This window comes from Salvelinus namaycush, chromosome 9 (genome assembly GCF_016432855.1).
Source record: "Salvelinus namaycush isolate Seneca chromosome 9, SaNama_1.0, whole genome shotgun sequence".
Taxonomy (NCBI): domain Eukaryota; kingdom Metazoa; phylum Chordata; class Actinopteri; order Salmoniformes; family Salmonidae; genus Salvelinus; species Salvelinus namaycush.
The window spans coordinates 21,837,862-21,851,581 of NC_052315.1; the positions used below are offsets into that span (position 1 = coordinate 21,837,862).

The 13,720-nt window shown below is 44.9% G+C and overlaps 1 protein-coding gene across 2 annotated transcripts in view; it reads right to left on the reverse strand.

Annotated features, from left to right (window-relative positions):
* Positions 1–10,068: 10,068 nt before the first annotated feature.
* Positions 10,069–13,720, reverse strand: part of LOC120053817 (NT-3 growth factor receptor-like) — a 56,493-nt gene continuing 52,841 nt past the window's right edge. For both annotated transcript variants that reach the window (XR_005477548.1, XM_039001078.1), the window contains exons 2-3: positions 12,856–12,930; positions 10,069–10,544 (exon numbers count right to left, since the gene is read on the reverse strand). Coding sequence is in view for 1 of the 2 variants with exons in the window: in XM_039001078.1 (XP_038857006.1) it covers positions 10,469–10,544; positions 12,856–12,930 (151 nt within the window). In the remaining variant the exon portion in view is untranslated. The remainder of the gene's footprint in view (positions 10,545–12,855; positions 12,931–13,720) is intronic.

Below are 13,720 nucleotides of genomic sequence, written 5' to 3' on the forward strand. Positions count from 1 at the left end.
ACATATGCTAAGCAGTTGTTGGCCGCTTTTCCTTCACTCTGCGGTCCGACTCATCCCAAACCATCTCAATTTGGTTGAGGTCTGGGGATTGTTGAGGCCAGGTCATCTGATGCAGCACTCCATCCCTCTCCTTCTTGGTAAAATAGCCCTTACACAGCCTGGAGGTGTGTTAGGTCATTGTCCTGTTGAAAAACAAATGATAGTGGGACTAAGTCCAAACCAGATGGGATGGCGTTTCGCTGCAGAATGCTGTCGTAGCCATGCTGGTTAAATAAATCACAGACAGTGTAACCAGCAAAGCACCCCCACACCATAATACCCCCTCCATGCTTTACGGTGGGAAAATACACTTGCAGAGATCATCCAATCACCCACACCGCGTCTCACAAAGACACGGCGGTTGGAATCAAAAATCTTCAATTTGGACTCCAGACCAAAGGACAAATTTCCACCAGTCTAATGTCCATTTCTCGTGTGTCTTGGCCCAAGCAAGTCTCTACTTCTTATTGGTATCCTTTAGTAGTGGTTTCTTCGCAGCAATTCGACCATGAAGGCCTGATTCACACAGTCTCCTCTGATCAGTTGAGGTTGAGATGTGTCTGTTATTTGAACTCTGAAGCATTTATTTGGGCTGCAACTTCTGAGGCTGGTAACTCTAATGAACTTATCCTCTGCAGCAGAGGTAACTCTGGGTCTTCCTTTCCTGTGGAGTTCCTCACGAGAGCCAGATTCATCATTGCGCTTGGTGGTTTTTGAGACTGCACTTGAAGAAACTTTCAAAGTTCTTGAAATTTTCCGTATTGACTGACCTTCATGTCTTAAAGTAATGATGGACTGTCATTTCTCTTTACTTATTTGAGCTGTTCTTGCCATAATATGGACTTGGTCTTTTACCAAATAGGGCTATCTTCTGTATACCCCCCTACCTTTGTCAAAACACGATTGATTGGAAAGAAATTAAGAAGGAAGGAAATTCCACAAATTAACTTTTAAGAAGGCACACGTTAATTTAAATGCATTCCAGGTGACTACTTCATGAAACCGTTTGAGATAATGCCAAGAGTCTGCAAAGCTGTCATCAAGGTAAATTGTGGCTATTTAAAGAATCTCAAATATAAAAAATATTTTGATTTGTTTAACACTTTTTTGGTTACTACATGATTCCATATGTGTTATTTCACAGTTTTGACGTCTTCACTATTATACAATGTAGAAAATAGAAATAATAAAGAAAAACCCTTGAATGAGTAGGTGTTCTGAAACGTTTGATCGGTAGTGTACATACAGTAGGTATACACAAAATACACAAGAGCAGTGATGAATACGACAAAAGATCTGGGACTGCTATACTGTAGTGTGTGATTGACAGCTGAGATTACATACTGGTGAGTCGAGGTAGTAGACTGCTATTAAATTTCTTCCTCACTGTTTACTCTGGGAAAACATTTTAATAACAGAGCTGTCACACAGGAAAAGTGTCACCTTTCTCATGGAAATCACCAACACTCTGCTGCCACTCTGCCCATGCATACAGTCCACTAACCACCTTTAATTCCCTCACTCTTTACAGAAACCACTGCACTTATCAACAACCTGAAATTGGGTTCATTCTGAATATGTACACAGCCAGTGAAGAGTGTACTCATATTAAAGAATACAATGGAATAAATGCATCTGCTTGAAGGCCCAGCCTTGCTTACGAACCACATACAGTACATGCATTAGGTCACCGGGGTCAATAGTATGGTTAAACAGTACAAATACAAACTATATAGATCAATCAAGATGGCGAAACACGCGTATAGGGACAAAGTGGAGGAGTAATTCAGCGGGTCGGACACAAGGCGTATAATGCAGTGGCTCCTAAAGATCACGGATTACAAAAAAGAAAGCCAGCAGTGTCGCTAACAGCTAAGTACTTACGGTCTCCACGGAGGACGTGTGTAAGTCATTCAAACGTATTAACCCTCGTAAGTCTGCTGGCCCAGACGGCATCCAAAGCCGCGCCCTCAGAGCATGTGCAGACCAGCTGGCTGTTGTGTTTTCAGACATTTTCAATCTCTCTAGCTCAGGCCGCTATCCCCACCTGCTTCAAGATGTCCACTACCATCCCTGTGCCCAAGAAAGGGAAAGTAACTGAATTGAATGACTACTGACACATTCGCCATCATGAAGTGCTTCGAGAGGCTAGTCAAAGACCACATCACCTCCTCGACATACTCGGCCCTCTCCAATTTGCTTACCGCCCCTGACAGATCCACGACGCAATCGCCATTGCACTGTCCACTGCCCTCACTCACCTGGACCAAAATGAATGCATATGTGAGGATGCTGTTCATCGACTACAGCTCGGGGTTCAATACCATAGTACCCTCTAAGCTCACCACAAAGCTCATGGCCCTGGGTCTGAACACCTCCCTATGCTATTGGGTCCTGGACTTCTTGACGGGCCGGCCCAAGGTGGTGAAGGTAGGCAACATCACCTCCGCCACACTGACCCTCAACACAGGAGCCCCACAAGGGTGCGTCCTCAGTCCCCTCCTGTACTCAGTCCTCTCCTGTACAGGACCAAGCATGGCCTGTTGAGGAGTGACGGACTCCATCCTAGCTGGAGGGGTGCTCTCATCTTATCTACGAACATAGACAGGGCTCTAACTCCCCTAGCTCCACAATGAGATAGGGTGCAGGCCAGGCAGCAGGCTGTTAGTCAAGCCTGCCAGCTTAGTGGAGTCTGCCACTAGCACAGTCAGTGTAGTCAGCTCAGCTATCCCCATTGAGACCGTTCTGTGCCTCGACCTAGGTTGGGCAAAACTAAACATGGCGGTGTTCGCCTTAGCAATCTTACTGGATTAAAGACCTCCTCCATTCCTGCCATTATTGAAAGAGATTGTGATACCTCACATCTCAAAATAGGGCTACTTAATGTTTGATCCCTCACTTCCAAGGCAGTTATAGTCAATGAACTAATCACTGATCATAATCTTGATGTGATTTGCCTGACTGAAACATGGCTTAAGCCTGATGAATTTACTGTGTAAAATGAGGCCTCACCTCCTGGTTACACTAGTGACCATATCCCCCGCGCATCCCGCAAAGGCGGAGGTGTTGCTAACATTTATGATAGCAAATTTCAATTTACAAAAAAAAATGACGTTTTCGTCTTTTGAGCTTTTAGTCATCAAATCTATGCAGCCTACTCAATCACTTTTTATAGCTACTGTTTACAGGTCTCCTGGGTCATATACAGCGTTCTTCACTGAGTTCCCTGAATTCCTATCGGACCTTGTAGTCATGGCAGATAATATTCAAATTTTGGGTGACTTTAATATTCACATGGAAAAGTCCACAGACCCACTCCAAAAGGCTTCCGGAGCCACCATCGACTCAGTGGGTTTTGTCCTACATGTCTCCGGACCTACTCACTGCCACAGTCATACTCTGGACCTAGTTTTGTCCCGTGGAATAAATGTTGTGGATCTTAACTTTTTAAGGCTAGGGGGCAGTATTCGGAAGTTTGGGTGACTGAGGTGCCTAAAGTAAACTGCCTGTTACTCAGGCCCAGAAGCTAGGATATGCATATGCATGGTAGTAATGGATAGAAAACACTATAAAGTTTCTAAAACTGTTAAAATAATGTCTGTGAGTATAACCGAACTGATTTGGCAGGCGAAACCCCGAGGACAATCCATCCAGGAAAAAAACATTGAGATCATTGGACTTTTCAATGCTTTTCTATTGTAAAGTCTAAGAATTAGGACCCAGATTGCAGTTCCTATGGCTTCCACTAGATGTCAACAGTCTTTAGAAATTGTTTCATGCTTGTTTTTTGAAAAACTAAGAAGTATCCATATTCTTTTGAAGTATCCCTCAGAAGGACTCTATTCTTTTGGCGCACTCCTCGTTCTTTTTCTCCGGTATTTCTCCGGTTGAACACAGTTTATTCCGTCTTAAATTTTATCGATTATTTACATATTAGGGTACCTGAGGTTGGATTAGAAACATTGTTTGAATTGTTTGGGTGAAGTTAAGAGGTAATTTTTTATGTTGGGCGAGATGGAACAGGTGTATTTCTGAATCAAACATGCCAAATAAACTGACATTTTTGGGATATAAAGAAGCACTTTATCGAACAAAATGACCATTCTGGGTAACTGGGACCCTCTGGATTGCAAAAAGATGATTTATTTTATCGCTATTTCTGACTTTCGTTATTCCTCTGCTTGGTTGGAAAATGTTTGTGGCGCGCTCCGGTGAGGGCGCGCACTTTGTTATTTATCTCCGGGAATGAATATACTATTTTCTGTCTTAAATTTGATCGTTTATTTACATATGAGGGTACCTGAGGATTGATTAGGAACGTTATTTGACTTGTTTGGACGAAGTATATTGGTAATGTTTGGGATTCATTTTGTATGCATTTTGAACGAGGGGAAACCGGTGGATTATTGAATGAAGCGCACCAACTAAACTGACTTTTTGGGGATATAAAGAAGGACTTTATTGAACAAAATTACCATTCATTGTGTAACTGGGACCCTTTGGATTGCAAAAAGATGAAGATCTTCAAAGGTAAGTGACTTATTTTATCGCTATTTTTGAGTTTTGTGACACTTGTGCGGGTTATGAATTCATGTTAATGCAGGAAGTGGGTGATGCGCTGTCCTCAGACGATCAAATGCTATGCTTTCGCCGTAAAGTCTATTGTAAATCGAACAAAGCGGTTTGATTACGAAGATTCTAAGCTAAAGAATGATGTATAACACTAGGATTTTTATGAATGTTTAATATTACTACTTTTGTTTTTTGAATTTTGCGCTCCGCAATTTCAGCGGATGTTGTCGAGGCGGGACACTCGCGTCCCAATGATCCGAAAGAGGTTAATGTTTTTCCACATAATCCTGGACTATCGGACAACCATTTTATTACGTTTGCAATCGCAACAAATAATCTGCTCAGACCCCAACCAAGGATCATCAAAAGCTGTGCTATAAATTCTCGGACAACCCAAAGATTCCTAGATGACCTACCAGACTCCCTCCGCCTATCTAAGGACGTCAGAGTACAAAAATCAGTTAAACACCTAACTGAGGAACTCAATTTAACTTTGCGCAATACCCTAGATGCAGTCGCACCCACCCCTAAAAACCAAAAACATTTGTCATAAGAAACTAGCTCCCTGGTATACAGAAAATACCCGAGCTCTGAAGCAAGCTTCCAGAAAATTGGAACGGAAATGGCGCCACACCAAACTGGAAGTCTTCCGACTAGCTTGGAAAAACAGTACCGTGCAATATCGAAGAGCACTCACTGCTGCTCAATCATCCTATTTTTCCAACTTAATTGAGGAAAACAAGAACAATCCCTAATTTATTATTGATACTGTCGCAAAGCTAACTAAAAAGCAGCATTCCCCAAAAGAGGATGGCTTTCACTTCAGCTGTGATAAATTCAAGAACTTATTTGAGGAAAAGATCATGATCATTAGAAAGCAAATTACGGACTCCTCTTTAAATCTGCGTATTCCTCCAAAGCTCAGTTGTCCTGAGTCTGCACAGCTCTGCCAGGACCTAGGATCAAGGGAGACACTCAAGTGTTTTAGTACTATATCTCTTGACACAATGATGAAAATAATCATGGCCTCTAAACCTTCAAGCTGCATACTGGACCCTATTCCAACTAAACTACTGAAAGAGCTGCTTCCTGTGCTTGGCCCTCCTATGTTAAACATAATAAACGGCTCTCTATCCACCGGATGTGTACCAAACTCACTAAAAGTGGCAGTAATAAAGCCTCTCTTGAAAAAGCCTAACTTTGACCCAGCAAAAATAAAAAACTAATCGGCCTATATCGAATCTCCCATTCCTCTCAAAAAAAAAAAAAAAAATGTTGCACAGCAACTCACTGCCTTCCTGAAGACAATCAATGTATACAAAATGCTTCAGTCTGGTTTTAGACCCCATCATAGCACTGAGACTGCCCTCGTGACGGTGGTAAATGACCCTTTAATGGCGTCAGACCAAAGCATCTGTCCTTGTGCTTCTAGACTGCATTTGACACCATCGATCACCACATTCTTTTGGAGAGATTGGAAACCCAAATTGGTCTACACGGACAAGTTCTGGCCTGGTTTAGATCTTATCTGTCGGAAAGATATCAGTTTGTCTCTTTGAATGGTTTGTCCTCTGACAAATCAACTGTACATTTCGGTGTTCCTCAAGGTTCCGTTTTAGGACCACTATTGTTTTCACTATATATTTTACCTCTTGGGGATGTCATTCGAAAACATAATGTTAACTTTCACTGCTATGCGGATGACACACAGCTGTACATTTCAATGAAACATGGTGAAGCCCCAAAATTGCCCTTGCTGGAAGCCTGTGTTTCAGACAGAAGGAAGTAGATGGCTGCAAATGTTCTACTTTTAAACTCGGACAAAACAGAGATGCTTGTTCTAGGTCCCAAGAAACAAAGAGATCTTCTGTTGAATCTGACAATTAATCTTGATGGTTGTACAGTCGTCTCAAATAAAACTGTGAAGGACCTCGGCGTTACTCTTGACCCTGATCTCTCTTTTGACGAACATATCAAGACTGTTTCAAGGACAGCTTTTTTCCATCTACGTAACAATGCAAAAATCAGAAACTTTCTGTCCAAAAATGATGCAGAAAAATGAATCCATGCTTTTGTCACTTCTAGGTTAGACTACTGCAATGCTCTACTTTCCGGCTACCCAGATAAAGCACAAAATAAACTTCTGTTAGTGCTAAACATGGCTGCACAAAGAATGTGATCATATTACTCCAGTGCTAGCCTCTCTACACTGGCTTCCCGTTAAGGCAAGGGCTGATTTCAAGGTTTTACTGCTAACCTACAAAGCATTACATGGGCTTGCGCCTACCTATCTTTCTGATTTGGTCCTGCCGTACATACCTACACGTACGCTACGGTCACAAAACGCAGGCCTCCTAACAGTCCCTAGAATTTCTAAGCAAACAGCTGGAGGCAGGGCTTTCTCCTATAGAGCTCAATTTTTATGGAACGGTCTGCCTACCCATGTGAGAGACACAGACTCGGTCTCAACCTTTAAGTCTTTATTGAAGACTCATCTCTTCAGTAGGTCCTATGATTGAGTGTATTCTGGCCCAGGATTGTGAAGCTGAACGGAAAGGCTCTGGAGCAACAAACCACCCTTGCCGTCTCTGCCTGGCCGGTTCCCCTCTCTCCACTGGGATTCTCTGCTTCTAACCCTATTACAGGGGCTGAGTCACGGGCTTACTGGTGCTATTCCATGCCGTCCCTAAGAGGGCTGCGTCACTTGAGTTGGTTGAGTCACTGATGTGATCTTCCTGTCTGGGTTGGCGCCCCCCCTTGGGTTGTGCTGTGGCGATCTTTGTGGGCTATACTCGACCTTGTCTCAGGATGGTAAGTTGGTGGTTGAAGATATCCCTCTAGTGGTGTGGGGGCTGTGTTTTGGCAAAGTGGGTGGGGTTATATCCTGCCTGTGTCTCCCGACCCCTCCTGTCTCAGCCTCCAGTATATATGCTGCAGTAGTTTACGTCTGTCACGTTCCTGACCTTATTTCCTTTGTTTAGTCTTTGTTTAGTTGGTCAGGACGTGAGCTGGGTGGGCATTCTATGTTTTGTGTTTCTATGTTGGGTTTGTGTTTGGCCTAATATGGTTCTCAATCAGAGGCAGGTGTTTGTCATTGTCTCTGATTGGGAACCATATTAAGGTAGCCTGTTTGCACTGTTGGTTTGTGGGTGATTGTGTTCTGTCTTTGTGTTCTGCACCAGATAGGACTGTTCACGTTCTTATTCTTTATTAAACATGTTGAACACTAGCCGCGCTGCGTTTTGGTCCTCTCTTTCATCCCAGGAAGAAAGCCGTTACAGTGTCGGGGGCTTGGGTCAATCTGTTATATCTGGAGTATTTCTCCTGTCTTATCTGGTGACCTGTGTGAATTTAAGTATGCTCTCTCTAACTCTTTCTTTCTCTCTCTCGGAGGACCTGAGCCCTAGGACCATGCCTCAGGACTACCTGGCCTGATGACTCCTTGCTGACCCCAGTCCACCTGGCCGTGCGGCTGCTCCAGTTTCAACTGTTCTGCCTGCGGCTATGGAACCCTGACCTGTTCACCGGACGTGCTACCTGTTCCAGACCTGCTGTTTTCAACTCTCTAGAGACAGCAGGAGTGGTAGAGATACTCTGAATGATCGGCTATGAAAAGCCAACTGACATTTACTCCTGAGGTGCTGACCTGTTGCACCCTCGACAACCACTGTGATTATTATTATTTGACCCTGCTGGTCATCTATGAACATTTGAACATCTTGGCCATGTTCTGTTATAATCTCCACCCGGCACAGCCAGAAGAGGACTGGCCACCCCTCATAGCCTGGTTCCTCTCTAGGTTTCTTCCTAGGTTTTGGCCTTTCTAGGGAGTTTTTCCTAGCCACCGTGCTTCTACACCTGCATTGCTTGCTGTTTGGGGTTATAGGCTGGGTTTCTGTACAGCACTTTGAGATATCAGCTGATGTAAGAAGGGCTTTATAAATACATTTGATTTGATTTGATTTACTCCATGCATACATGCGTTGGTCCAGTAATTAAAAGATTGCTGGATTGAATCCCCGAGCTGAGAAGGTAAAAATCTGTCATTCTGCCCCTGAGCAAGGCAGTTAACCCACTGTTCCCCGGGGCCGAAGACGTGGATGTCGATTATGGCAGCCCCCCGCACCTCTCTGATTCAGAGGTTAAATGCGGAAGACACAGTTCAGTTGAATACATTCAGTTGGACAACTAACTAGGTATCCCCCTTTCCCTTTCCCTTTCCCTTTCCCTTCCCACAACTGCGTGGCCTCACACAGTTCCAACGCCATCATCAAGTTAGCTGATGACACGACAATAGTAGGGCTGATTACCAACAACGACGAGACGGCCTACAAGGAGGAGGTAGGCACTCTGACGGCGTGGTTCAAGGTAAACAACCTCTCCCTCAACATCAGAAAAACAAAGGAGCTGATTGTGGACTTCAGGAGGAACCAGGCTGGGCATGCCCCCATCCTCATCAATGGACGTTGAGACGTTCAAAAACTTCAAGTTCCTGGGCGTACACATCTCCTCGGAGCTGAAATAGTCAAACCACACGGACACCATGGTGAAGAAGGCATGACAGCAACTCTTCAATCTCAGGATGCTGAAGAAATTCGGCCTGTCCCCGAAGGCCCTCACAGTGTTCTACAGGAGCACCATCGAGAGCATACTGTCAGGATGCATCACAGCCTGGTACGGCAACTCCACCGCCGCGGACTGGAAGGCGCTACAGAGTGTGGTATACTCCGCCGAACGTACCATTGGATACACACTGCCTACCCTCCAATACACCTACAACACCAGGTGTCGCAGGAAGGCCAAGAAGTTCACCAGAAACCCCAGCCACCTGAGTAATGGCCTGTTCTCCTCATTTCCATCACTCAGATGCGGGCAGTACAGGAACATCATGGCAAAAACTGTAAGACTGGCCAATAGCTTCCACCCCCATACCAACAGACCATCAGGCAGCTGAATAGACCCGACGGACTTCCTATCCCCCCGTGCCTCTCCCCCGATGAACATTTCCCCTCTCCCACCTCCAGGGGGGGGGGGGGGGGGGGGTTTACCCTGCCCCGCTCCAATGGACATTATCATGCTGAATAGTCACCACTAGTAAGCCACCTGCGCCCCCACCCCAATGGACATTTACCATTGTACAGTTGTTAATATGTATATATTCAAATTTGTTTTATTATCTATTTTTATTATATTTTTGTATTTTTATTTCACTTTGTGTTGCATTGGTGGAGCTTGAAGCTTAAGAATTTCACTGTACCATATAATTACATCTGCAACCCTGTACATGTGACTATTAAACTCTCTAATCTAATCATTATGAACAGACACAGCAAACATAACATGGTGAACCTGTGTGTGTTCAGCCATATGTGAAGCACCAGGAAGAAGACTGCAGAAGGAACATGCTTATTTCCTTCAAGAGGAGATTCATCTGGGTGAATTATGTATGTAAGGATAATGTATGCCTGGGATGGGACAGGGTCACAGGGAGAGAGCTAGAATGGTTTGTGGGTCTCATGTGGAACAGTATGCCGGCATATAAACAATCAGGATTACAGTGTAAATGGCTGCTCTGTCATGACGCTCCCAAGCTTGTGCTAAACTAAACTCTGCTTGCTTTGGTAAATATGTGGCATAGTCAATCTGAATATTTCACTGTTGAATGAAGATCAGTCAGTCAGTGTGCACAGTCAGACGGCGGTGAACTGTGAACAATGCAGTCTGCCAAAAATAATTGTAAAAAAGGAAGGGGGAGAATCCACACGATGAGGGGATGAATGGCAGATGTGATGTATGTTCTCATTTGTGTTTACCAGTCAGCCTAGAGAGAGAGAGAATGAGGTAACAGTAACACCACTCACATGTAGCGCAGGTGGGGGTTCTGGGAGAAGGCTCTGGCCTGGATACCTCGCAGGTTGCCGTTCATGATTGTTCTGGAAGAGACAAACAGTGACACACACACGTAAGGCATGTAAACAGTTTACTGAAAGTTACACATATGGAAATAATTATACACAGGCATGAGCTCGTGTCAATGTACATTCGTGAGATGTTTAGCATAAAGGGGAAAAAACTATTCCCTCGAAGTTACTATTGTTGATACTAACAGATGTTTCCTCCTACGTTTACAGATAAAGTAAGCATGAAGAAAAATAAAATGCTATTCCACAATTATAACCACCAACATATTCCTGCCAGTGTGTCCATGGAAACCAGGGTTTTTCAGTGTGGCGTGGCTACACCCACACTAAGGAGTAGGCACACAGGTTGCACAAGCTTCACAAAAACAGCAATTGTCTGCTGATTGGTCGAAGATAGGTTTTCATAAATGCATCATTTACAGTTAATCATGGGCTGTGAAAGTGTGAGTGTGTGAGGGAATATTTTTAGCTCTTAACTGAATTTTACACCGGCCAAGCTAACCAGTCAGATCATTGCCAGATCCGCTACCGGACAAGCTAACCAGTCAGATCATTGCCAGGCCCGCTACCGGTCAAGCTAACCAGTCAGATCATTGCCAGGTCCGCTACCGGTCAAGCTAACCATTCCGATCATTGCCAGGTCCGCTACCGGCCAAGCTAACCAGTCAGATCATTGCCAGGTCCGCTACCGGTCAAGCTAACCAGTCAGATCATTGCCAGGTCTGCTACCGGTCAAGCTAACCAGTCAGATCATTGCCAGGCCCGCATTTGGCGACATTTGAGTGAAGAGGGAAGCATTCTAAAAGCCATCTAATCTTATCTTCCAACCTGTCTCCCCTGCTCCTCTCCCTCCACACGGGGCATCATTATAGTCAGAATAGTATCAAGAGCCTGCATCTTCTCTCTCTCTCCTTAGCTGAGATCAATTATGTATATTGAATGCATTTGTATTATAGGCATCTGCAAGCTGTTTATTTGCATTGAGCACTCAGCTATTTTCATTAGAATCCATCTGAGAGAATGATTACATCAGAACAGTCCTGATGGCATCATACAGTATGGCTAACAGTGATGTGAAACTGTAACACTGGGTGTTTGGTAAGCATAAATAGGCATGTTAAGACATTTATTCCCCCATATTGAATTTAGCTTAAACAAAGGCAGCCCAGTGGGTAATACAGTGTGGTCAATGTCAGACACATCAGGACCTGGGAGTGAAGGATTTAACAAGGCCAACACATGCGTATGTGTCACATGTCCCCCTGTGGCTTGTACTTAAATATTAATCAGCGAGGTGGGCTGGCTGAGGCTCTGAGGCCTGTATTGCTGACCCAGCGGGTGCCCAGAGTAGCTCCTGCTCCGGTCTGCCTGTGTAGCACACTACCTGGTGAGTCATCCCTATCATCTAGCCCTGGCTGCTGCTGGAGGAGAGGGAGGGAGGGAGGGAGCAGAGGAGCCAGAGCCCACTCCAGGTGAGCCTGATGTTAATGAGAGGAGCTGTTAATCAGCCTTGTTCAACTGCTTTGGGTGTCCCCTAATAGGACCAGTGTTTAGACTGGGGGAGGCTGAAGGAGTTTGAGGGAGGCTGAGGGACACTGGTGGAAGCTCAGGCAGACTGGGGGAAACTGGGTGAGCCTGGAGGAGACTGGGGGAAACTGGGGGAGACTGGGGAAGGATGGGTGAGATAATAGGAGAGCCTGAAGAAGAGGGGAGGTGGGGGGATAACTGGGGGAGGATGGGAGAGAGACTTTCAGGATACCATCTCCTTCCCAGAGGGAAGTGTTCCCCACAGGTCCAGAGGGACCAGGATGTCTGGCCAGGATGTCGGAGGGTGGGCAGTAGGCATGGGGGGAAGGAATCAGCAAAGCAGGGAGGAAGAAAAGAGACTTATTGTAGTGTTTAGCTTAGGCTAGGGTGTTTAGGGATGTAATTACATTTCCTGGCCGCTATTCCAGCGTTCTTTGATCAGTGTAAAACGGGCCGTAGGGAGGCCCTGTTGTTTGAGGCTGGCTGCAGTGCATTAAAATAAACACGCCTGCAACATAAGCAACTGCTAGTGGTCAATAGTTCTGATAGAGTATGTGTGCCAACCAGACCTGGTGCCATGTCACTGGGTGGTGGGATAAGGATCATTGTATACCATTAAATATGTCTTGCATATAGCACGTTTCAGGCCAAGAAACAGCCCATGGTCTCACATCCATATGGTATACTATCATAACTGGATCAACACTGGGCTCACTCTGGGCTCTGCAGCAACCACAGATCACCATCAGTATGTAAATAGTTTATGTTCCTGCTCTCTTCCCAGGTTGATACTCACAGTCTCTGAAGTCCAGTGTACAGCTCCATGTCCACATCTTTCAGTGTCTGCAGGCCAGTCCAGTTCTCAATGTGTCTGGAACACAGGGAAAGAACAGAAGACAGTCAGTTTAAAAATCTACTTTTAACCTATATGTTTATTCTGTGAATTTATGTGGATTTTATCTCTCGTATTTGTCAGATGTACAGTTCAGCTCAGTTGTAAAGTACATCCTTCCAGTCCCATCTGAGGAAGCTACAAGGCAATACTGTAAATAAAGTAAATTAATATAGTCTCGTAAAGATACTATATTTACAAAAGTATGTGGACACCCCTTCAAACTAGTGGATTCGGCTATTTTAGCCACACCCGTTGCAGACAGGTGTATGAAATTGAGCACACTTCCATGCAATATCCTTAGACAAACATTGGTAGTAGTATGGCCTTACTGAAGAGCTCAGTGACTTTCAACGTGGCACCGTCATAGGATGCCACCTTTCCAACAAGTCAGTTTGTCAAATTTCTGCACTGCTAGAGCTTTCCCGGTCAACTGTAAGTGCTGTTAATGTGAAGTGGAAACGTCTCGGAGCAACAACGGCTCAGCCAGAAAATGGTAGGCCACACAAGCTCACAGAACGGGACCTCCAAGTAGGCTGAAGCGAGTAGCCCGTAAAAATCACCTATCCTCGTTTGCAACACTCACTACCGAGTTCCAAACTGCCTCTGGAAGCAACGTCAGCTCAAGAACTCTGTTTCCAAGGCCGGGCAGCCTCACACAAACCTAAGATCACCATGTGCTATGCCAAGCGTCAGCTGGAGTGGTGTAAAGCTTGCCGCCATTGGACTCTGGAGCAGTGAAAATGCGTTTTCTCGAGTGATGAATCAC